The sequence below is a fragment of the Rutidosis leptorrhynchoides genome, chromosome 3, assembly GCF_046630445.1.
Source record: "Rutidosis leptorrhynchoides isolate AG116_Rl617_1_P2 chromosome 3, CSIRO_AGI_Rlap_v1, whole genome shotgun sequence".
In the NCBI taxonomy this organism is placed as follows: Eukaryota; Viridiplantae; Streptophyta; class Magnoliopsida; order Asterales; family Asteraceae; genus Rutidosis; species Rutidosis leptorrhynchoides.
In genome coordinates, this window is record NC_092335.1 from 49,450,361 (window position 1) to 49,477,578 (window position 27,218).

At 33.8% G+C, this 27,218-nt stretch overlaps 1 protein-coding gene and 1 long non-coding RNA gene across 2 annotated transcripts; one reads left to right on the forward strand and one right to left on the reverse strand.

Moving 5' to 3' along the window:
* Positions 1–21,493: 21,493 nt before the first annotated feature.
* On the reverse strand, positions 21,494–22,990 carry LOC139899961 (F-box/FBD/LRR-repeat protein At1g13570-like). The gene is made up of 4 exons (XM_071882782.1): positions 22,417–22,990; positions 22,193–22,269; positions 21,732–21,869; positions 21,494–21,619 (listed from the first exon to the last, which is right to left on the reverse strand). Exons 1-4 carry the CDS (start codon positions 22,988–22,990, stop codon positions 21,494–21,496), a joined length of 915 nt encoding a protein of 304 aa, XP_071738883.1.
* A 1,599-nt stretch (positions 22,991–24,589) lies between these two features.
* LOC139896080 (uncharacterized) lies at positions 24,590–26,953 on the forward strand. Its single transcript, XR_011776122.1, has 3 exons — positions 24,590–24,861; positions 26,454–26,534; positions 26,810–26,953. It is a non-coding gene; the product is annotated as an uncharacterized lncRNA (long non-coding RNA).
* The last annotated feature ends 265 nt before the right edge of the window (positions 26,954–27,218 follow it).

Genomic DNA, 27,218 nt, shown 5'->3' on the forward strand with positions numbered 1-27,218 from the left:
CCGGGAACCTCTAAACCACCAGGTTTTTCTAAACCAATGTGGAAAATTACGGCTCGTATTAGGGGAACATCATATATCCCTAGAAACTTGGCAAAACGAACCAAAACCGAAGAAGAAGAAACAAGCTAGTCGGAATAAGATAGTTGTATTCGTGTGGTGTAATATATGTAATATAGTGTGCTTATGCTTTATGATATATGTAAAAATTGCTTGTATTAATAAGTATTTTTTTTTATGAATCTAACTCTTGTCTATTTTACAGTATAAAAACACAAAATGGATAGACAACCCAATATTTTAAGAGACCTACCCGGAGACATGATTGATGAAATCTTGTCTAGAGTCGGTCAGAATTCTTCGGCACAACTACTTAAGGCGAGATCAGTTTGTAAGACATTCGAAGAACGTTCCAAGAATGCCTTGGTTTATAAAAGGCTTTCGTTCGAAAGATGGGGATATCACATTGGGAAATCCATAAGTTACGATGTGTTTACTTTGACGCATATATTGCGGGGAACCCAAATGCTATTTTACGCAATGGGTTAAGAAATTATTTTGACTCAATATATCCGAATATTGGACTTCGTGATTTAGAAAAAGCGGCTAACATGCAACATAAAGAAGCATGTTATGCTTACGGATTAGTAATGTTCACTTCTCACCAAAGTGAGAACAAGAACATCGGGCTACAACTATTAAACAAAACGTTCCCACAAGTGACGGAGTCGGTAATTGGGGTAAGAAATGAGGTTTTTAGATTGTTACGGGACTGTTGGACATTACGTAACCCTCGTCCCTTTGACGACGTTACAACACGCTGTCTTATCAACGGCCATAACGGTTATGTTCCACAAGACCAAGGATGGGAAGTAATCCTAGTAAAACCAGAATGCATGACTTGTTTCTGGACGTATGAATTACGTGTCTTTATTGCCTTTGCTGAACGACTTGTGTACTAGCTAGAATTATCTTCACAACCATCTTGTATCAAATTTATTGTGTGCTATATTTCATGCTATATGTAAAATAAGCGGTATTGTAAGTTTATAAAATATTGTGTAAAAGTTTGAACGCGAAATATTATTATAATCAGTTTTTCATATAGAATTGTAGTAGTTGAATTGTATATTAGCTACTAAGTATGAACTTAACGGGTAGGTACTACCCGAATTTAAACTTATAAAACGCTAATATGAAGAAAAAGCTTTTATAAATGAGTTCATATTATGCTACGAAATACTATTAACTACTCTTAATATTCTGTATGATTAACTTGTTCCATTTAACTATTTTGAAGGAAATGGCACCGACTACTCGACACACCGTGAATATGAATGAAGAGGAATTCCGTACTTTTCTAGCTTCAAACATAGCCGCAGTACAGGCTGCGCTACATACCAACAATAACCTTGGATCTAGCAGTACAGGAAATCGTGTAGGATGCACCTACAAAGAATTCACTGCCTGCAAACCTTTGGAATTTGATGGAACCGAAGGACCGATCGGATTGAAACGGTGGACCGAGAAGGTCGAATCGGTGTTTGCCATAAGTAAGTGTACTGAAGAGGACAAAGTAAAGTACGCTACGCATACCTTCACAGGTTCTGCGTTAACATGGTGGAATACCTATCTAGAGCAAGTGGGACAAGACGATGCGTACGCACTACCGTGGTCAGCATTCAAGCACTTGATGAACGAGAAGTACCGTCCCAGAACCGAGGTCAATAAGCTCAAGACAGAACTTAGAGGGTTACGAACCCAAGGATTTGATATTACCATGTACGAAAGACGATTCACAGAATTGTGCCTATTGTGTCCGGGAGCATTCGAAGATGAGGAAGAGAAGATCGACGCGTTTGTGAAAGGATTACCGGAAAGAATCCAAGAAGATATAAGTTCACACGAGCCCGCCTCCATACAACAGGCATGTAGAATGGCTCACAAACTCGTGAACCAGATTGAAGAAAGAATTAAAGAACAGACTGCTGAAGAGGCCAATGTGAAGCAAGTCAAAAGAAAGTGGGAGGAAAACGGTGATAAGAATCACCAATACAACAACAACAGCAATTACAACAATAATCGCAACAATTATCCCAACAATCGCAACATCAATCGCAACTACAACAAACGGCCCAACAACAACAACAACAACAACAACAACAACAACAACAGCAACTACAACAATCATCCCAACAACAATAATAACCGCAACAACAACAACAACAACAATCAGAAGCAGCTATGCCAAAGGTGTGAAAAGAATCACTCGGGGTTCTGCACCAAATTTTGCAACAAGTGTAAAAGAAATGGTCATAGCGCGACGAAGTGTGAGGTCTACGGACCAGGGGTTAATAGAACGAAAGGAACAAATGGTGTCGGAACGAGTAATGGCGGAGCAAGTAGTGTCGGAGCAAGTTATGCCAATGTAGTTTGTTATAAATGTGGAAAACCGGGCCACATTATTAGAAATTGCCCGAACCAGGAGAACACGAATGGACAAGGCCGTGGAAGAGTTTTCAATATTAATGCGACAGAGGCACAGGAAGACCCGGAGCTTGTTACGGGTACGTTTCTTATTGACAATAAATCTGCTTACGTTTTATTTGATTCGGGTGCGGATAGAAGCTATATGAGTAGAGATTTTTGTGCTAAATTAAGTTGTCCATTGACGCCTTTGGATAGTAAATTTTTACTCGAATTAGCAAATGGTAAATTAATTTCAGCAGATAATATATGTCGGAATCGAGAAATTAAACTGGTTAGCGAAACATTTAAGATTGATTTGATACCAGTAGAGTTAGGGAGTTTTGATGTGATAATCGGTATGGACTGGTTGAAAGAAGTGAAAGCGGAGATCGTTTGTTACAAAAATGCAATTCGCATTATACGAGAAAAAGGAAAACCCTTAATGGTGTACGGAGAAAAGGGCAACACGAAGCTACATCTTATTAGTAATTTGAAGGCACAAAAACTAATAAGAAAAGGTTGCTATGCTGTTCTAGCACACGTCGAGAAAGTACAAACTGAAGAAAAGAGCATCAATGATGTTCCCGTCGCAAAAGAATTTCCTGATGTATTTCCGAAAGAATTACCGGGATTACCCCCACATCGATCCGTTGAATTTCAAATAGATCTTGTACCAGGAGCTGCACCAATAGCTCGTGCTCCTTACAGACTCGCACCCAGCGAGATGAAAGAACTACAAAGCCAATTACAAGAACTTTTAGAGCGTGGTTTCATTCGACCAAGCACATCACCGTGGGGAGCTCCTGTTTTGTTTGTCAAGAAGAAAGATGGTACATTCAGGTTGTGTATCGACTACCGAGAGTTGAACAAACTTACCATCAAGAACCGCTACCCACTACCGAGAATCGATGACTTATTTGATCAACTACAAGGCTCGTCTGTTTATTCAAAGATTGACTTACGTTCCGGGTATCATCAAATGCGGGTGAAAGAAGATGATATTCCAAAGACTGCTTTCAGAACACGTTACGGTCATTACGAGTTTATGGTCATGCCGTTTGGTTTAACTAATGCACCAGCTGTGTTCATGGACCTTATGAACCGAGTGTGTGGACCATACCTTGACAAGTTTGTCATTGTTTTCATTGATGACATACTTATTTACTCAAAGAATGACCAAGAACACGGTGAACATTTGAGAAAGGTGTTAGAAGTATTGAGGAAGGAAGAATTGTACGCTAAGTTTTCAAAGTGTGCATTTTGGTTGGAAGAAGTTCAATTTCTCGGTCACATAGTGAACAAAGAAGGTATTAAGGTGGATCCAGCAAAGATAGAAACTGTTGAAAAGTGGGAAACCCCGAAAACTCCAAAACACATACGCCAGTTTTTAGGACTAGCTGGTTACTACAGAAGGTTCATCCAAGACTTTTCCAGAATAGCAAAACCCTTGACTGCATTAACGCATAAAGGGAAGAAATTTGAATGGAATGATGAACAAGAGAAAGCGTTTCAGTTATTGAAGAAAAAGCTAACTACGGCACCTATATTGTCATTGCCTGAAGGGAATGATGATTTTGTGATTTATTGTGATGCATCAAAGCAAGGTCTCGGTTGTGTATTAATGCAACGAACGAAGGTGATTGCTTATGCGTCTAGACAATTGAAGATTCACGAACAAAATTATACGACGCATGATTTGGAATTAGGCGCGGTTGTTTTTGCATTAAAGACTTGGAGGCACTACTTATATGGGGTCAAAAGTATTATATATACCGACCACAAAAGTCTTCAACACATATTTAATCAGAAACAACTGAATATGAGGCAGCGTAGGTGGATTGAATTATTGAATGATTACGACTTTGAGATTCGTTACCACCCGGGGAAGGCAAATGTGGTAGCCGATGCCTTGAGCAGGAAGGACAGAGAACCCATTCGAGTAAAATCTATGAATATAATGATTCATAATAACATTACTACTCAAATAAAGGAGGCGCAACAAGGAGTTTTAAAAGAGAGAAATTTAAAGGATGAAATACCCAAAGGATCGGAGAAGCATCTTAATATTCGGGAAGACGGAACCCGGTATAGGGCTGAAAGGATTTGGGTACCAAAATTTGGAGATATGAGAGAAATGGTACTTAGAGAAGCTCATAAAACCAGATACTCAATACATCCTGGAACGGGGAAGATGTACAAGGATCTCAATAAACATTTTTGGTGGCCGGGTATGAAAGCCGATGTTGCTAAATACGTAGGAGAATGTTTGACGTGTTCTAAGGTCAAAGCTGAGCATCAGAAACCATCAGGTCTACTTCAATAACCCGAAATCCCGGAATGGAAATGGGAAAACATTACCATGGATTTCATCACTAAATTGCCAAGGACTGCAAGTGGTTTTGATACTATTTGGGTAATAGTTGATCGTCTCACCAAATCAGCACACTTCCTGCCAATAAGAGAAGATGACAAGATGGAAAAGTTAGCACGACTGTATTTGAAGGAAGTCGTCTCCAGACATGGAATACCAATCTCTATTATCTCTGATAGGGATGGCAGATTTATTTCAAGATTCTGGCAGACATTACAGCAAGCATTAGGAACTCGTCTAGACATGAGTACTGCCTATCATCCACAAACTGATGGGCAGAGCGAAAGGATGATACAAACGCTTGAAGACATGCTACGAGCATGTGTTATTGATTTTGGAAACAGTTGGGATCGACATCTACCGTTAGCAGAATTTTCCTACAACAACAGCTACCATTCAAGCATTGAGATGGCGCCGTTTGAAGCACTTTATGGTAGAAAGTGCAGGTCTCTGATTTGTTGGAGTGAAGTGGGGGATAGACAGATTACGGGTCCGGAGATTATACAAGAAACTACCGAGAAGATCATCCAAATTCAACAACTGTTGAAAACCGCCCAAAGTCGACAAAAGAGCTACGCTGACATTAAAAGAAAAGATATAGAATTTGAAATTGGAGAGATGGTCATGCTTAAAGTTGCACCTTGGAAAGGCGTTGTTCGATTTGGTAAACGAGGTAAATTAAATCCAAGGTATATTGGACCATTCAAGATTATTGATCGTGTCGGACCAGTAGCTTACCGACTAGAGTTACCTCAACAACTCGCGGCTGTACATAACACTTTCCACGTCTCGAATTTGAAGAAATGTTTTGCTAAAGAAGATCTCACTATTCCGTTAGATGAAATCCAAATCAACGAAAAACTTCAATTCATCGAAGAACCCGTCGAAATAATGGATCGTGAGGTTAAAAGACTTAAGCAAAACAAGATACCAATTGTTAATGTAACGACCCGGATTTTTCCGATCGTTTTACACTTATAAGATTAATATTTACATAAATTAAAACTTACCAACATGATAAGCAATCTAAATTGTTGAGATTTATGATTTTGAAAATAGTTTTACATAACGTTTAACCGTCTAGTTTGACCGATGATATCACGAACTATACAATATATGTTAATTATACGTTTGTGTATATATATGTATATATACATATTTAACATGATTTAAGGATGTTTAAATATCTCATTTTGTATTAATAACAATAAGTTATAAGTATATTTTGAAACTACTAACTTAAGCTTTCAAAACGATAACTATACGTAACGTTATTTGACATAAATACTTACGACCTATAATGTTTATACATATATCGTATATATAATGTATTTAATCACTTTTAAAGACTTAAATACATAAAACAATATAAGTATATTCACAAAAGATAGCTATATTTGAATCCTCATTCCATTTTTCACAAGATTTCTATACGTATATCTAGAGTATATGTACTCGTATCATACCTAGCTTCTATACGTATTTACTATTGGTATATACACATCAAATCACCACCAACCAGCCCTTGTTCATGCCTTATGTATAAGGTAACTACTTTTGTTATTTAGTATGACAATTTCACATGATTAAAAGATCTTTTCACAAAATTACAAATTTATACACCTTTTACACCACCATAAATACATGCATCCATTTTCAATTTTTGGAACATCATTTCTCTAGCTAAACACACACACTTACTAGCCTCATGTCTCTCTAAGAACTCCAGCAAAAATCCTCTCAAGAATCACCTTAAACACCACCATAAAAAGATCAACAAAAACACTACAAAAATACAACTTTCAATTCAAGTTTATGTCTTAAGTTGCTTCCAATCTTTCATCCAATTTCATCACTCTTTTGGTTCTAGGTTTTTACTCCTCTTTTACAGCAATCTTGTCCAAGTAACTTGAGGTAGTAACTTTGTTCATAACCTTATTCGATTCATATATATATAGCTATCTTATTGTATGGTATACAATTTTAACAACAAAAACATAGTTTGAATGATTTCAAACTTGTTTGCAAACTAAATAGATCCTTCTAACTTAACTTTTAAAATACTTCAAGACCTGTAATATAACTTAAATATATGCTAATTTAACAAGGTATAACTTGGTTTTTCAAAGAATACCTTAAAAAACTGTTTTTATGACGTCGGAGTGCAACCGGGGGCTGTTTTGGGTTGGATAATTAAAAACCATCTTGAACTTTGAATTGGAGGTTTATATTCTGGAAAAATAATATTTCTTATGAATATGTTAACACATAAAAATTTCATGATTTAATTCATAGTATAAGTATTTTTAGAAAAATGGTCATTAAATGATGTTTTTGTAACAAAAATGATTAACTTCATAAGTTTCACCAAAATTTGACCTATGACCTATGATTTCGAATACAAACTAAGGTATTTACAGTTCATATTCTTAAAGAGGGACTCGATCCAAGGAAGTGGAAAGTTGAATCAACGAAAACGGAGTTGTAACGAAGAAATTATGACCAAAACAAAATCGGATATCCAAGACTAGTTTAGCCACGAAAATAATTGGAGAAAATTAAATAAATCACATCTTCCTATAGTAACATGATATTTTATACATATGTACTCATAATTTAATTTTATATGGTTCAGGATCACCCGTAAACAATACAAGAAGATTAATCATAAGATCCCATGATTGTACGCAACACGTCATTTGACCACACCGGTACTTTATGTACGCAACACGTCATTTGACAACACCGGTACCATGGGTCAAGATTAATCTCGACCAATACATATACGATGGGGGTTTTATTTATTTAATTGGGGGTTTATTAAACAACTAAATATGAACCATTAAAATTGAATTACTAACATCGGACTGCTAACTACGGACTAAGGAATTATTAAAAGTATTAAAAGTATTATAAGTATATATATGTGACGATTGTTTAAAAAGAAAAGGTATTGATATATTATATATGGATAGGTTCGTGATATCAATCGGAGACCAAGTCGAAATTACATATCTTCAAGACAAAAGTGAGTATATAGTCCCACTTTTAAACTCTAAATATTTCGGGATGAGAATACATGTATTTTATGTTTTACGCTATGGACACAAGTAACTGAAAAATATATTCTACGTTGAGTTGTACCACTGGCATACTTCCCTGTAGCTTGGTAACTAATATTTACAGCGGTATTGTAAACGCGAATCCTGTTGATAGATCTATCGGGCCTGACAACCCCAACCGGACTGGACGACCAGTATTCAACGGTTGCACAGTACTTCGTTTCGTGACTACACCTTGGTACGGGGTAGTAAGATTTCATAATAAAGGGAATATGCGACGTGATTAAATGTTAAGTATGGTTACCAAGTGCTCAACCACTTAGAATATTTTTATTAAAATGTTTATATATGAAATCTTGTGTTCCATTGTTATAACGCTGCTAGCATCAAACCTATATATCTCACCAACTTTATGTTGACGTTTTAAAGCATGTTATTCTCAGGTATGAATTAAGTCTTCCGCTGTGCATTAGCTCATGTTAAGGATACTACTTGGGACCTTTTAAGCCATGATACAAAGACGTTGCATTCAAGTCATTGGAGTTCAATAGAGAATATAAATAAGTAAATGACAGATTAGGTCATTTGGATATTATGAAATGTTAGACGAAAATGTCAAATATTGATGTAATGATAGTTTGCCTTTTAAGAATAAATGCAACGTTTGTAAAATGTATCATATAGAGGTCAAGTACCTCGCAATGTTATCATATGTTATTGTATTCGTCCCTATGGATTGGGTCGGGTCGTCTCATGTGGTATCAGAGCGTTGGTCTTAGCGAACCAGGCCTTGCATTAGTGTGTCTAACTGGTAGTTGTTAGGATGCATTAGTGAGTCTGGACTTTGACCGTGTCTACATGTCAAAAGTTTTGCTTATCATATCTAGTCGAAAATCATCTGCTTATCATCCTTAAGAATTGCCTGCTTAGTATTCTTAAGTCTAGACACGTCTTACTGCATTTGGTGCATCGATAGTGTATAGACAAAATTCGTATCCTAGCGTATCTGTTGCTATAGACATTGCCTGACGAATTTCAAAGATTCTCCGTAATTCACGGGATTTTGAGTATTATAAATACATATGTAAATTATGTATTGAAGAATACCAAAACAACTCCTATAATCTATTCCAAACCAAAAATTCATTTCCCCGACTGTACAAGATGAACTCCGCGTCCAGTTCGAATTCCTCCGACTCCGACAGCTACGCTAATATGGATTTCCATTCGGGCTCCGAAGGCAGCGTCACTGGAATGAATCAACCAATTTCTCATCATCTATTCTGGATGAATTGGGGATGGGTTCGTAGTATACTAAATTATTGGAGACAAGAAGAAGGTGATCCCTTTCACCCACCGAATTGACCCATTGGCGACGAACCTGAAGCACTTACCGGCGAACCTGTTCGAGAAACCATTTTCTCTCTCATTTCTCGAGTAGCTCGTCACGATTATATCCTATCCCATATTTCGGATCTTGTTCATTCGCTCACTCCAACCGCCAATCATCCTGGTGTACTAGCAGAAATTAACGAACTTCGCGCTCGTGTGACGGCTTTGGAGAACACGGTGCGAAGGTTACAAACACCAGCAGCATAACCAGTACCGTTAACAACATCAACCTCGCAATCTTCAGTACCAGTAGCATCATCGACGTCAACGACATCATCAGCATCAACACCAACCGTATCATTACCACCACCAATAATCACATCCGCACCACGTACCTCAACATCATCATCTGAACTTCGAATATGATCTTTGTTCTACATATCATTCTACACCGATTACCTCTTCTTTACGTATCGTTCTTCGTTCGACATGACGATTATGTAATCTCTAATGTTTTGGAGATTATGTAATCTAGTAATAACGATAAATCAAATGAGTTGAATATTTTATTGACTCATTAAATTCATAGTTACCTCCGAAGAAAATATATATGCAAATATATTTTCATAAAGATTGTAATTAAAAATTTCATTCGTACAAACTGTTAATGATGAAAATATTTTAACGGGTGGGTAGTACCCAAGGAATATTTAGAATTCACATTAACAAGTTACACTGTACATTCTTCGAATCTAATTCAACGATCATTTATTATCCTACTTACAATTACCGATATACGTATCCGTTCACCCCAGATTAACCATTTCCATTTAAATTTCATATTTGGATTTTTACCTATCCGAATCCAACAAGTGGCATAATGAAGAAACATTGGCAAAATAAAAATTGTTAGAAACAGATGAATTAATTAATTGAAATTGTGATAGGATTACACGCTAACTGTTCCGGCTAACTGTTCCCAGCTAACTGATTAATATTTAATTTATCGCAATTTACATTCTTGCAATTTTAATTTCTGTACTTTACATACCGTCGGGACACATGTACAACAACACGTCGGATTAATTCTGAGACAACACGTTGTATAATGGGTCATGATATATATTTATTTATTTTACGCATTTTAAATAACGGGACACGTATACAAGGTTTCGACTTATCATATTGATCCATCTATATATATATTTCGGAACAACCATAGACACTCTATATGTGAAGGTGGGAGTTGGCTATACAGGGTCGGAGTTGATTCCAAAATATATATATACTTTGAGTTGTGATCGACACCGAGACCAGTACACGGGTCACGATACGTATTAAGTAATTCGAATATTATATATTTAGTTCATATATGAATTTATTGAACCATTGGACAATCGGACTATTGGACTGCTAACTTTGGACAATTAAAAATGAGTTAAAATGATGATTATTACATATGAAACTAAACAATCGTTCAAGTTTGCCACTTGATTCTATTTTAAACCTCATTTGTATCTTGACGATTACAATTCGCATTCACAACTTTTCATGATTCTTGAAAACATCTCGATCGAGAAGTTCAACCAGCCGTACCTCGTCTACGGAATAAAGATTTATGCATACAGTTATGCACCTAAAAATTTTTGAACTCGAAGTTATAGTTAAAACGTATCCGCATCGAATTCCTTATCATCCATTAGCAAAAACAATCACGCGATTCCTTTTCAATTAACTAATTTTGTCACAGCTCCACTTCGATATCTCAGTAAGACTACTCTTATTACAATCTCGATATATATATATACGTTGTTCTTTCGCCATCGTTACCTGAGAACCTTTTATATTCCATCATATTACCATCAGCGTTTAATCATCTAAAAATACAATTCTCCTTAAACCATCTTGGTTTGATAACCAATGACCCAGATCCGATAACTTTGAAAATACTGACGAAGCAGCATGTTGTAGAAGGTCTTAATGACCAAATGTTGATGATAAAAGAAGGAAGTGTTAGGAACGCTCGATAGAAAATTGGTACTGAAAACCGGATTGAACAAACCATGAAGGAGACTCTGAACAAGTTACAAGGACTAAACTTGTACATAAAGAATTATGACGATTCTGTAGCAAACACCTTGCTTCTGAATCTAAACCCTTACGGGTCAATCTTCATCATCATCCTTCGACATTAGAAATTCCAAGATATTATCATATCTTTCATTATAAATATCCTCAATATTTCTGAAGATATTTTCACCACTATCCTTATCTGAAATCATTTATCTCTCTGTAATATCTGCGTTACAATATAAAGGAAACTGTGTTAGTTTCTAAATCCTTCAAGTTTAAAATAGGAATGTTCTGAAGCAGTGTTGGGAACTGATGCATGAACTAGTATAATATAATGAAACTTGATCAACTTCATTATATTACAGTAAGTCATGTTAAGTTTCTAATGGAATATGATGATTCACAGTACCGTCATCATGTGCCATGTTACACGACTTTTACATTCTATCCAATTCCGAAACATATTAAGAACAAATCATCTTGATAGTTCTATTTTCCTGGATATTCTGGTAATTTGACAAATCAAAATCGTGCCATTACCATTCCTTTCTTAGAGCATTAGCTATGTTCATTCCGAATTTTATACCTACGAATTTTGAACTATTGATCGCTTGACTCAAGGACGGGAAGAAGAAACGAAGGGACAAAGTCCCAAAATAGAAATTGGGGTATAGATTACAGCAAATAGGAGAGAGCATTAACTATGGATGACAATGATTATGGAAAACAGAAGCAGGAGCATCGAAATATAAGGAAAGATATCAAACCCAATAACCACCCAGAAACTACAAACCGTGTGTATCAATACGTATGGCGACGTAAAGACACGGGAGAATTAGAAACATTATAATTCCAAGAAAATCATAAAAGTGAATAGATTCTTCTAGCGGTAGATGAAAGAGAAGAATGAAAGATATGAAAGTTAGAAGTATAACAAAAATCAGAACGGGATGAAGCATTTTAAAGGATACCTTAAGGTATGAATTAGAGGAGGAAGAGTAAGAGATGTGAGGTATGGAAGTAAGAAAGGGAAGGAGGTGGATTTATAGTGAAATATCCGACAAAGAAATCGAAACAAATTATCGCATTAAATCAAAGGAGATCCTGTTTTCTAAATCATCGAAGAACCAAATCTTATTACATAAGATTTTCTTTAAATCCCTTAAATTCTGGAAATCAATCCTAATCTCGACATCGGTTAAAACAATTCTATATTCACTCATTTCATTCTTTTGTGATAGCTTCACTCGTGCGCTTCACATGACCGAATCGTTTTATCCATATCTTTCAATAATGATAAAACTCTATTAATACCTCATATTCGTCATGAAAACATTCCTATTGTTATTTATGACAACCTCTACCAAATTTCGGGACGAAATTTCTTTAACGGGTGGGTACTGTAACGACCCGGATTTTTCCGATCGTTTTACACTTATAAGATTAATATTTACATAAATTAAAACTTACCAACATGATAAGCAATCTAAATTGTTGAGATTTATGATTTTGAAAATAGTTTTACATAACGTTTAACCGTCTAGTTTGACCGATGATATCACGAACTATACAATATATGTTAATTATACGTTTGTGTATATATATGTATATATACATATTTAACATGATTTAAGGATGTTTAAATATCTCATTTTGTATTAATAACAATAAGTTATAAGTATATTTTGAAACTACTAACTTAAGCTTTCAAAACGATAACTATACGTAACGTTATTTGACATAAATACTTACGACCTATAATGTTTATACATATATCGTATATATAATGTATTTAATCACTTTTAAAGACTTAAATACATAAAACAATATAAGTATATTCACAAAAGATAGCTATATTTGAATCCTCATTCCATTTTTCACAAGATTTCTATACGTATATCTAGAGTATATGTACTCGTATCATACCTAGCTTCTATACGTATTTACTATTGGTATATACACATCAAATCACCACCAACCAGCCCTTGTTCATGCCTTATGTATAAGGTAACTACTTTTGTTATTTAGTATGACAATTTCACATGATTAAAAGATCTTTTCACAAAATTACAAATTTATACACCTTTTACACCACCATAAATACATGCATCCATTTTCAATTTTTGGAACATCATTTCTCTAGCTAAACACACACACTTACTAGCCTCATGTCTCTCTAAGAACTCCAGCAAAAATCCTCTCAAGAATCACCTTAAACACCACCATAAAAAGATCAACAAAAACACTACAAAAATACAACTTTCAATTCAAGTTTATGTCTTAAGTTGCTTCCAATCTTTCATCCAATTTCATCACTCTTTTGGTTCTAGGTTTTTACTCCTCTTTTACAGCAATCTTGTCCAAGTAACTTGAGGTAGTAACTTTGTTCATAACCTTATTCGATTCATATATATATAGCTATCTTATTGTATGGTATACAATTTTAACAACAAAAACATAGTTTGAATGATTTCAAACTTGTTTGCAAACTAAATAGATCCTTCTAACTTAACTTTTAAAATACTTCAAGACCTGTAATATAACTTAAATATATGCTAATTTAACAAGGTATAACTTGGTTTTTCAAAGAATACCTTAAAAAACTGTTTTTATGACGTCGGAGTGCAACCGGGGGCTGTTTTGGGTTGGATAATTAAAAACCATCTTGAACTTTGAATTGGAGGTTTATATTCTGGAAAAATAATATTTCTTATGAATATGTTAACACATAAAAATTTCATGATTTAATTCATAGTATAAGTATTTTTAGAAAAATGGTCATTAAATGATGTTTTTGTAACAAAAATGATTAACTTCATAAGTTTCACCAAAATTTGACCTATGACCTATGATTTCGAATACAAACTAAGGTATTTACAGTTCATATTCTTAAAGAGGGACTCGATCCAAGGAAGTGGAAAGTTGAATCAACGAAAACGGAGTTGTAACGAAGAAATTATGACCAAAACAAAATCGGATATCCAAGACTAGTTTAGCCACGAAAATAATTGGAGAAAATTAAATAAATCACATCTTCCTATAGTAACATGATATTTTATACATATGTACTCATAATTTAATTTTATATGGTTCAGGATCACCCGTAAACAATACGAGAAGATTAATCATAAGATCCCATGATTGTACGCAACACGTCATTTGACCACACCGGTACTTTATGTACGCAACACGTCATTTGACAACACCGGTACCATGGGTCAAGATTAATCTCGACCAATACATATACGATGGGGGTTTTATTTATTTAATTGGGGGTTTATTAAACAACTAAATATGAACCATTAAAATTGAATTACTAACATCGGACTGCTAACTACGGACTAAGGAATTATTAAAAGTATTAAAAGTATTATAAGTATATATATGTGACGATTGTTTAAAAAGAAAAGGTATTGATATATTATATATGGATAGGTTCGTGATATCAATCGGAGACCAAGTCGAAATTACATATCTTCAAGACAAAAGTGAGTATATAGTCCCACTTTTAAACTCTAAATATTTCGGGATGAGAATACATGTATTTTATGTTTTACGCTATGGACACAAGTAACTGAAAAATATATTCTACGTTGAGTTGTACCACTGGCATACTTCCCTGTAGCTTGGTAACTAATATTTACAGCGGTATTGTAAACGCGAATCCTGTTGATAGATCTATCGGGCCTGACAACCCCAACCGGACTGGACGACCAGTATTCAACGGTTGCACAGTACTTCGTTTCGTGACTACACCTTGGTACGGGGTAGTAAGATTTCATAATAAAGGGAATATGCGACGTGATTAAATGTTAAGTATGGTTACCAAGTGCTCAACCACTTAGAATATTTTTATTAAAATGTTTATATATGAAATCTTGTGTTCCATTGTTATAACGCTGCTAGCATCAAACCTATATATCTCACCAACTTTATGTTGACGTTTTAAAGCATGTTATTCTCAGGTATGAATTAAGTCTTCCGCTGTGCATTAGCTCATGTTAAGGATACTACTTGGGACCTTTTAAGCCATGATACAAAGACGTTGCATTCAAGTCATTGGAGTTCAATAGAGAATATAAATAAGTAAATGACAGATTAGGTCATTTGGATATTATGAAATGTTAGACGAAAATGTCAAATATTGATGTAATGATAGTTTGCCTTTTAAGAATAAATGCAACGTTTGTAAAATGTATCATATAGAGGTCAAGTACCTCGCAATGTTATCATATGTTATTGTATTCGTCCCTATGGATTGGGTCGGGTCGTCTCAGTTAAGGTTCGATGGAATGCTCGTAGAGGACCCGAGTTCACCTGGGAGCGTGAAGATCAGATGAAGAAGAAATACCCGCATCTATTTCCAGAAGATTCGTCAACACCTTCAACAGCTTAAAATTTCGGGACGAAATTTATTTAACGGGTAGGTACTGTAGTGACCCGAAATTTTCCATGTTTATATATATTAATTGAGATTGATATTTACATGATTAAATGTTTCCAACATGTTAAGCAATCAAACTTGTTAAGACTTGATTAATTGAAATATGTTTCATATAGACAATTGACCACCCAAGCTGACCGGTGATTCACGAACGTTAAAACTTGTAAAAACTATATGATGACATATATATGGATATATATATATAGTTAACATGATACTATGATAAGTAAACATATCATTAAGTATATTAACAATGAACTACATATGTAAAAACAAGACTACTAACTTAATGATTTTTAAACGAGACATATATGTAACGATTATCGTTGTAAAGACATTTAATGTATATATATCATATTAAGAGATATTCATACATGATAATATCATGATAATATAATAATTTAAAATCTCATTTGATATTATAAACATTGGGTTAACAACATTTAACAAGATCGTTAACCTAAAGGTTTCAAAACAACACTTACATGTAACGACTAACGATGACTTAACGACTCAGTTAAAATGTATATACATGTAGTGTTTTAATATGTATTTATACACTTTTGAAAGACTTCAATACACTTATCAAAATACTTCTACTTAACAAAAATGCTTACAATTACATCCTCATTCAGTTTCATCAACAATTCTACTCGTATGCACCCGTATTCGTACTCGTACAATACACAGCTTTTAGATGTATGTACTATTGGTATATACACTCCAATGATCAGCTCTTAGCAGCCCATGTGAGTCACCTAACACATGTGGGAACCATCATTTGGCAACTAGCATGAAATATCTCATAAAATTACAAAAATATGAGTAATCATTCATGACTTATTTACATGAAAACAAAATTACATATCCTTTATATCTAATCCATACACCAACGACCAAAAACACCTACAAACACTTTCATTCTTCAATTTTCTTCATCTAATTGATCTCTCTCAAGTTCTATCTTCAAGTTCTAAGTGTTCTTCATAAATTCCAAAAGTTCTAGTTTCATAAAATCAAGAATACTTTCAAGTTTGCTAGCTCACTTCCAATCTTGTAAGGTGATCATCTGATAATGCTAAAAACGAACATATATTTCATAGCATTATTCCTCAAGAAAGACAAGCTTTTAGTTGCAATTGTTCTATTTACAAGTGATATTCGTTTAAATAATAAAAGGTGAAGACAAAAGACAGATTCGACAAATTGAAGACAAAAAGGTCCAAAGAGCTAAAAAGTACAAGATACAATTAAAAAGGTTCAAAATATTGATGAGGAACGTCTCAAAATGACAAGAGTACAAGTTACAAGACGCAAAGTACACGATATAAAATAATACGCGAAGACGTCCGAAAATCCGGAACCGGGACCTGAGCCAAGAAGAAACGCCCGACGCAACGGACCAAAAATATCTAGTCTACTATGCACAAGAATATAATATAATATATATATAATTATATATAATTATATATTATATTATATATTATTATTATATTACGTCGGCAAGAAGAAAACAAATCAATTTGGCTGAATCCAGGGTGGCAATGCGACTCGTATGGCCAGAGGCACAAATCCATGCGAGTCGCATGGAGTGAAATTGCTGGTCAGGTCCTATATAAAGCCAGTTTTCTGCCGAGTTTTAATCATCTTTTTTTCCTCTTCATACGTAAAATTTATATTTATATTTATAATTTATATTTTAATTTTAATTATAATTCTAATAATAAGGGTATGTTAGCGAATGTTGTAAGGGTGTAAGTCGAAATTCTGTCCGTGTAACGCTACGCTATTTTTAATCATTGTAAGTTATGTTCAACCTTTTTACATTAATGTCTCGTAGCTAAGTTATTATTATGCTTATTTAAAACGAAGTAATCATGATGTTGGGCTAATTACTAAAATTGGGTAATTGGGCTTTGTACCATAATTGGGGTTTGGACAAAAGAACGACACTTGTGGAAATTAGACTATGGGCTATTAATGGGCTTTATATTTGTTTAACTAAATGAAAGTTTGTTAATGTTAATATAAAGATTTACAATTGGGCGGCCCTATAATTTACCATATACACTCGATCGGACACGATGGGCGGGGTATTTATATGTACGAATAATCGTTCATTTAACCGGACACGGGAATGGATTAATAGCCACTAGAATAATTAAAACAGGGGTGAAATTACATTCAAGGGTAATTGGTGTAATTGTTAACAAAGTAGTAAAACCTTGGTTTACACGCAGTCGATAACCTGGTGTATTCATTAAACAAAGTATTAAAACCTTGTTACAATTCGAATCCCCAATTAGTTGGAATATTTATCTTCGGGTATAATAATAATTTGACAAGGACACTTGCACTTTATATTTATGACTGATGGACTGTTATGGACAAAAACCAGACGGACATATTGAATAATCCAGGACAAAGGACAATTAACCCATGGGCATAAAACTAAAATCAACACGTCAAACATCATGATTACGGAAGTTTAAATAAGCATAATTCTTTTATTTCATATTTAATTTCCTTTATTTTATATTTAATTGCACTTCTAATTATCGCACTTTTATTTATTTTATTTTATCGCACTTTTAATTATCGTACTTTTTAATTATCGCAATTTTATTTTATCGCATTTTTATTCGCAATTTCATTATCGTTATTTACTTTAAGCTTTAATTTAAGTCTTGTATTTATTTTATATTTTACATTAGGTTTTAACTGCGACTAAAGTTTTAAAATCGACAAACCGGTCATTAAACGGTAAAAACCCCCCTTTATAATAATAATATTACTTATATATATATTTGTATTTTTATAAAAGTAAACTAATATAGCGTTGAGCTTTGTTTAAAGATTTCCCTGTGGAACGAACCGGACTTACTAAAAACTACACTACTGTACGATTAGGTACACTGCCTATAAGTGTTGTAGCAAGGTTTAAGTATATCCATTCTATAAATAAATAAATATCTTGTGTAAAATTGTATCGTATTTAATAGTATTTCCTGCAAAAATTTAATAGTATTTTATACCCCTCTGCTTTGACATCATCATCCAACCTCAAGAAATCTTTGTTTCTTACAGTAGGTTATCATTCTAATACAAGGTAATAATCATATTCAAACTTTGGTTCAATTTCTATAACTATAACAATCTTATTTCAAGTGATGATCTTACTTGAACTTGTTTTCGTGTCATGATTCTACTTCAAGAACTTCGAGCCATCCAAGGATCCATTGAAGCTAGATCCATTTTTATCTTTTCCAGTAGGTTTATCCAAGGAACTTAAGGTAGTAATGATGTTCATAACATCATTCGATTCATACATATAAAGCTATCTTATTCGAAGGTTTAAACTTGTAATCACTAGAACATAGTTTAGTTAATTCTAAACTTGTTCGCAAACAAAAGTTAATCCTTCTAACTTGACTTTTAAAATCAACTAAACACATGTTCTATATCTATATGATATGCTAACTTAATGATTTAAAACCTGGAAACACGAAAAACACCGTAAAACCGGATTTACGCCGTCGTAGTAACACCGCGGGCTGTTTTGGGTTAGTTAATTAAAAACTATGATAAACTTTGATTTAAAAGTTGTTATTCTGAGAAAATGATTTTTATTATGAACATGAAACTATATCCAAAAATTATGGTTAAACTCAAAGTGGAAGTATGTTTTCTAAAATGGTCATCTAGACGTCGTTCTTTCGACTGAAATGACTACCTTTACAAAAACGACTTGTAACTTATTTTTCCGACTATAAACCTATACTTTTTCTGTTTAGATTCATAAAATAGAGTTCAATATGAAACCATAGCAATTTGATTCACTCAAAACGGATTTAAAATGAAGAAGTTATGGGTAAAACAAGATTGGATAATTTTTCTCATTTTAGCTACGTGAAAATTGGTAACAAATCTATTCCAACCATAACTTAATCAACTTGTATTGTATATTATGTAATCTTGAGATACCATAGACACGTATACAATGTTTCGACCTATCATGTCGACACATCTATATATATTTCGGAACAACCATAGACACTCTATATGTGAATGTTGGAGTTAGCTATACAGGGTTGAGGTTGATTCCAAAATATATATAGTTTGAGTTGTGATCAATACTGAGATACGTATACACTGGGTCGTGGATTGATTCAAGATAATATTTATCGATTTATTTCTGTACATCTAACTGTGGACAACTAGTTGTAGGTTACTAACGAGGACAGCTGACTTAATAAACTTAAAACATCAAAATATATTAAAAGTGTTGTAAATATATTATGAACATACTTTGATATACATGTATATATTGTTATAGGTTCGTGAATCAACCAGTGGCCAAGTCTTACTTCCCGACGAAGTAAAAATCTGTGAAAGTGAGTTATAGTCCCACTTTTAAAATCTAATATTTTTGGGATGAGAATACATGCAGGTTTTATAAATGATTTACAAAATAGACACAAGTACGTGAAACTACATTCTATGGTTGAATTATCGAAATCGAATATGCCCCTTTTTATTAAGTCTGGTAATCTAAGAATTAGGGAACAGACACCCTAATTGGCGCGAATCCTAAAGATAGATCTATTGGGCTTAACAAACCCCATCCAAAGTACCGGATGCTTTAGTACTTCGAAATTTATATCATATCCGAAGGGTGTCCCGGAATGATGGGGATATTCTTATATATGCATCTTGTTAATGTCGGTTACCAGGTGTTCACCATATGAATGATTTTTATCTCTATGTATGGGATGTGTATTGAAATATGAAATCTTGTGGTCTATTATTGTGATTTGATATATATAGGTTAAACCTATAACTCACCAACATTTTTTGTTGACGTTTTAAGCATGTTTATTCTCAGGTGATTATTAAGAGCTTCCGCTGTCGCATACTTAAATAAGGACGAGATTTGGAGTCCATGCTTGTATGATATTGTGTAAAAACTGCATTCAAGAAACTTATTTTGTTGTAACATATTTGTATTGTAAACCATTATGTAATGGTCGTGTGTAAACAGGATATTTTAGATTATCATTATTTGATAATTTACGTAAAGCTTTTTAAAACCTTTATCTATGAAATAAAGGTTATGGTTTGTTTTAAAAATGAATGCAGTCTTTGAAAAACGTCTCATATAGAGGTCAAAACCTCGCAACGAAATCAATTAATATGGAACGTTTTTAATCATTAAGAACGGGACATTTCAGGTTCAGGTTCGGGTTCGGGTTCGGGTTTGGTTTTAAATAAAAACTCATATACCCGACCCATATGCCCGACCAATATACCTGATTAGTTTATTTAATATATTACATTGAAAGTTACAAACAAATACCAACCTAGGCTTATATCCTACTAGCCCACTTCAAAAGGCCCACCAAAATGGACAAGAAAAACATGCATACATTACATCCAAATACAGACATGTAACTGAGATTAATCCTTGGATGCTATTATGAACAAGCTGCACAGCAAGATTCTTTAACATTAATTCTTTAACATTTTAATATCAGATAGTAATGTAGTTTGTAAATCCTTTAACATTTAATTTAATTTGATTTGAATTAAATGGTTACCCGATTATCCGTGGGGAAATCCGTTACCCGACGATTAATTAGTTAATGGTTACCCGCCGGTTATGGTACCGGGTTTGGGAGTGAGTTTCTTAATCGGGTTTGGGTTTGGTATTGCCTATACCCGACCAAACCCGACCCGATGCCATCCCTAAACGTGCGAGTCTTTGAGGTATACAAAGTCCACATTCCGAAGCTGCTGCAGGTAACCCGTTATGCCGGCTTTTACTTGGTCGAGAGTAACAGGAGATGGAAAGACACGATCCTTGTTTATGGCCTACATACAAATTATTAACAATAATAATAAGAACAGTATTAAATATTAAATTTTAATTAAAAACATAGTGTACATGAGGAGTGAGTGTGAAATGTTTCCTCCAAAGTCCTACCCTTATCCTAAGGATTTCCAAATTCGGGGACCCCTGAATCAAGTCAAAGAAAAAGGAGACCATTGCGCAATTGTCATAATCAAGGTCCAAAACCTGAAGAACCTTAAGGTTTCCAGCAGCGGCAGCGTCTACCATGAACTATTATTTAAAAAATATATATACATAATAATAAATAAATAAATAAAAGTTAGTTGATGCAATTAAATAAAGAAGACTCATAAGATTGACTGAATGAATGTATGTAGGCTGGCTGTTTACTTTTTTCCTTAGTTTGCCTCCGTTTCCATTTGGCTCTTAATGGGGAGGGGTGTCTAATTCTATGTCTCTCATAAACAAACCAATTTTCAGATTAAGAGGCAGATTAAGAGCCAAAAAACAACAATTTTACTTACTGAATTAAGAGCTGTACAGAAACAGACCATTAAGTAAGACCATTAAGTAGAAAGTAAACAGGCCCTTACCCTGCTGCAGTTATGAAGATCTAGAGTGAGCCTATGAAGCTTTGGAAGAAAGCCCACGAGCTGAAAGATATCCGAACCTGGGATTACAGCATCATCATGATAAAACATACTTAATTGCAAAAATAACCATTTGAGATTTTTAAGTTTTGCAAAGTCATTGAGTTTCATGTTGGTTATATAACGTGGATGATAAATTTTCAGAACCTCCAGTAGAGGACACAAACCTATAACTAACTCCCAAGAATTTACCAAATCGAACTCCAATGACAAAAGTTTCGGAAAGCAACCAAGACTAGCAGCAGCAGCAGCAGCATTAACATGAAAACAACAACGACAAAGTTTCAAATGTTTCAAATCCACACAAGAGAAAAGAAGGGTAGGCAACACAATCGGTGTTATGTTCTTATTTACAATAACGATCTCTTTGACACTTTTTGTAGATAGTAACTTAGCCCAAAGATAGATATCGTCATCATCAAATCTCTTGTGACGTGGTATGTCAAGGACAAATTTTGTTATGGAGCCTTCGTGATAAACAAGAACTCTAGTTATAATCCTTCCATCAACGTCCCCTTTTGTTCTCATTATGTACTCAAAAAAGTCATTGTCAAAAACAACTTGGTTGATCATAGTCCACTTATACCTCCAATTTCTGGACAAGATGCTGGTCCTCACAGCATCTTGTAATGGCAAAAAATCTAGAATACAACTTACTACATTGCTCAGCATCGTGTTTATAACATCTTCCACTGCAAATTTAGATGCTTCACACGTACTAACAGATGAAGTCGATTCCATTATTCTGACATTAAAGAAAAAAACATAATTTATGATCAGTAAAGGTAACAACTTGGTGAATGATCAGATCTTATAAACCCGAAGCTATCTATCTATTTATGACACGTTACCTAACATCAAGTCTAAACATTTAGCAGCCCTCTCTTCAAATAAGACACAACTTAATATACACACACACACACACACACACACACATATATATATATATATATATATATATATAAGAGATAGCAGATACCTTAGGTATTAACTGGGACTAGTGGTCTGAGATCCGGGCGAAAAGATGAACCAACACGGTGGCCAATTCCGCTGATACCTTAGGAATTACAGAGATCCGGGCGAAAACACGGTGGCCAATTCCGCCGCCGTGCTAGCTCGTGGCACGGAGAAGATGAATCAACTTTCGTATTGAATTTTAATTGGAATTAGATTTTACTAAAACGTCGATTATAAGCTGATTAGAGGACAAATTAAAGGTCATGCGACCGAGAAAAATATAAATAAATTGTTAATTGATGGAATTATAAAATAAAGTTCAATTCTTTTTGTTTGAATGACCTGGTAGACGGATCGATGAAGCTGCTCGAAGGAAAAATAAATAAAAAAACGGAAGTCTGAAATTAGGGTTTGAAGTGAATGGAGATGTGTGAGAGGGAGAGATTTATTTATGATACCTTATTCTTTTATGTTTAAATAAAGACAAAGTTTTGTCGTTGAACTTTGGATAAGGTGATTTTAAACTTTATTTTTGACTTTATTGACCCTCGAACTATCAAGATATCTCACGAATGACTTTAGGGATAACAAAAGTTAATATTTTTCCGTTAAGTTAAAACACATCACGTGAAGTTATTTTAGTCCATCTACGTTAAAAGCTCTCTCAAATCTCCCAAATTAGAACATGTGCCCTTTATTTACGTTCTCAAATGAATCATCATTCCCAAATTCCAAACCTAAATTTTCAGTGACCCATCTACAACTTATAATCCAACACATCTAACAACCAACCGTTAAACCTTCAATATTACCCATTACCCATTTATCTAAAAGATAAACATTTCCTCCTATCTTCCCAACCTTCTTATTTACAACACCCACTTAAAAACTATCACATACTCTACTATCACATACTCTCAACAAATACAAAAAAGACCAAAATATCCTCATACTATTAATACCCACCCCATTAGGTACAACTTTCACTTCATATAGTACAACCCGTATTTAAAACATAAAGTGCCATGAATAGTAGCTAAGTACACTTTCTAATGCATTAATTACAAGCTCTTAATGCTCACACAACATAGAGGTAACCCACATCCTTCTGCACATCAGTAGGTACTAATTTTACTCCAATTAGTACAACATCTTATTTTTACTACATCAAAAAATAAAACAATTTAATAAAACTTAAACATTCCAAATATCTAACTATACAACTTCAATTGAGAGAACATAACACTTAATCCTGATTGGTCCACGTTATCTTCCCCCTCTCACAATGGATACTATTCACGTTTTGGTTTATTCTTTGCCACACATTTTTTTTGTTTGCTTTTATCTTTACCACTCATTTACACCCATACCCACCCATACCCTTTAAGCTTTCTGTCTCCTTCTGCATTTCTTTCTCCATTTTTTTGTTTCTAATCAAATACCGGCCCCAAAATTTTTCCACCCTCGCTCAACTTCGGTGATGTCCGCCAGTAATTAAACGCCGGCGCTGCCACTGTAATCGTCTATCGTTGGTCCTTCGTGAAATTGGCTCTCTGAAAGGTCCTGGACCTACACTCACCTACTCAGTCCGGAAATTCAAAACGCAATTGTCGTTTGTCTGATTTATAGGTCACGATTTTGTTGTGATTAAAGAGGTTATATTTTTTCTAATTTGTTTGTCTAACTGGCTGATTGTTTTAATTGTTGTGATTAAAGAGGTCAGGGTTTATATTTTTAGGTTTTAATTTGACGTTGTATTTTTTTTATTGTTTTCATGTTGATTGATTTCTTTTTATGTGTTCTTCATCGTGGTTGTTGGTGAAAACGATGAGTTTTGGTCACGAAAACACTTAATGACGCCTTAATGACACTTTTAGCTTATAATTAATGTTAAGCGCACAAGTATTGCTAAAAGTTCTTTTTCAAATGATATCTTTTTAAATCTAAATTAAAAGTAATGAAACATTTAAGATGGTCATTAAGTCCCATTTAAAGAGATGCTCTCCACTTGATTAACTATTAAGAATTAACTAGTTGTGGAGCTCTCGCTTCGCGTCGGGGCTTCGTTTTGAATGCGAGTCAAAAAAAAAGTCTGGATCTATTTTGTAAAAAAGAATTTTTTTCGACATAACATTGAAGGGTTGTTCCTTTTGTGAAAGTTGCTTCTTTTAGCGTTCGGGTTTTATTTTAAAAAAAAAAAGTTAGTAAAGTGGGGGTTCGATTTGTATTTTAATAAAAGTTAGTGGGTTAAGTTTGTAAAATTTGGAAAAAATTTACGTATAAAGTGGGGTTTCGATTTGTATTTTAATAAAAGTTAGGGGTTAAGTTTGTGAAAATTGAATATTAGAAAGAAAAAAAAAGTTAGTAAAGTGGGGGTTCGATTGGTATTTTAATAAAAGTTGGGGGTTAAGCTTGTGAAATTTGAGAAAAAATATACATATAAAGTGGGGATCCGATTTGTATTTTTATGAAAGTTAAGGGTTAAGTTTGTGAAAATTGAAAAAGGAATAGTACTATTCATTTCCATTTTAACTTTTAGATATAGGTATATAATATAATCAAGGAGAGTATAATAAAGTTAGTTTTTTTTTACTTAGATTTGAATTACTAAGAAACAAATTTTGATGTGGAGAAGCTTATAGATATGCTTTCATCGAATTTGGTTAGTTCTAATATTGTCCTGAAAGAAATTAGATATGCTTTCATCGAATTTGGTTAGTTAGTTTTTACATTCGTTGTAGCTAATTTACAATAATGTAGCCATGTTGAAGACATTTGTTGTGTTGATGTAACTTCCAGATCCTTTATGTTATTCCATTAATTGTAGATCACTTCCATAACACATGTATTATTTATAAATTTTATTATTCAGTGTTCCAAAGAATCTAAAAAGATATAGATGCGTACTTGCAATATAATAGTTAAACTGCACTTGAAACTTTTCGATGCTCAGAGTTGTTCTTGGGGGGTCTTTGGATGTGTGTTTTTCCATTTGATTATCTGATGTTTAAATAACATATTTCGCCTTTTAAGTATCTTAGAAATAATAAAGGTGTACTTTTTCATTGTGATTGGGTTGATATTTGAGCTTTAAAAGGGCTAAGAAAATATAAATATGAAACCTTTTAGTTTTTGAGGTAAAAATATAAAATACCAATATATGTGTCATCTGTACCAACTAGTACACCATGTTCTATACTTTTAAGTTAGCGTTTTCACTTACTCTGTTTCTTTTTTGTTGTAACAGGGACACATTAGAGGAAGACAAGTCTATCAATCTTTCACTTGCTTGTGTAGGTAACAAGGCTGCTTAAAGATTCATTTGGAGGTACGTTATCTTGAACATGTTCACTGATTTTTATCGTCACCCGCTATAACATAAAGTTTTGCACTTTCTGGTTAAATTACTGTTAAAAAAAATGAAGAAAGATTTCTCAATGTTCACTGATTTTTACGGTCTATCTTGAATGTTGAGATATGGGAGTATTGTTCAATGTCCAATCTCCCAATAAGCTATTTTAAAACTTTAAAATATTCTGTAATGAATTTCATACATGTTATATCTATTTTTGTGTGTTTAAGGCTTTTTTTTTTTTGTCAAAGATGAGTACAGGACTACCGATATCTTCTTCAATGCATATGGCAGTCTGTTGGTGCTTTTTGATTTTCAAGAACATAATACCATATATAAATCATAATAAGTATTTCAAATTTGGAGTAATTTGATGTAGGAATCCTATTTTATTGTACAAGTACAGAAAATTTGTTGTAATGACTACAAAACTGAATATAAGGGATCATATTTTAGTTTGTATCTTTGTCTATTCAATTTATGGGTGACATAGACTAAATTAATGATATATATTACGAATATATAATAATATATATACTTTACTAAATTAATAAGGAATATAATATATATGATAGAATCTTCAAATCCTCACACTTCATAGTGTGTATTTGTCAAAATCTTAGTCTCAAAATTCATGCGCTTATAAACGAGATTCATGTA

Excerpts from the sequence above, each read along its gene's own strand:
- LOC139899961 (XM_071882782.1), bottom strand. The coding sequence starts at position 22,990 with ATGGAATCGACTTCATCTGTTAGTACGTGTGAAGCATCTAAATTTGCA. Across the intron at positions 21,870-22,192 it reads ATCTTCATAACTGCAGCAGG|TTCATGGTAGACGCTGCCGC; the intron begins GTAAGGGCCTGT and ends TTTAAATAATAG. Across the intron at positions 21,620-21,731 it reads TGGAAATCCTTAGGATAAGG|GCCATAAACAAGGATCGTGT; the intron begins GTAGGACTTTGG and ends ATTTGTATGTAG.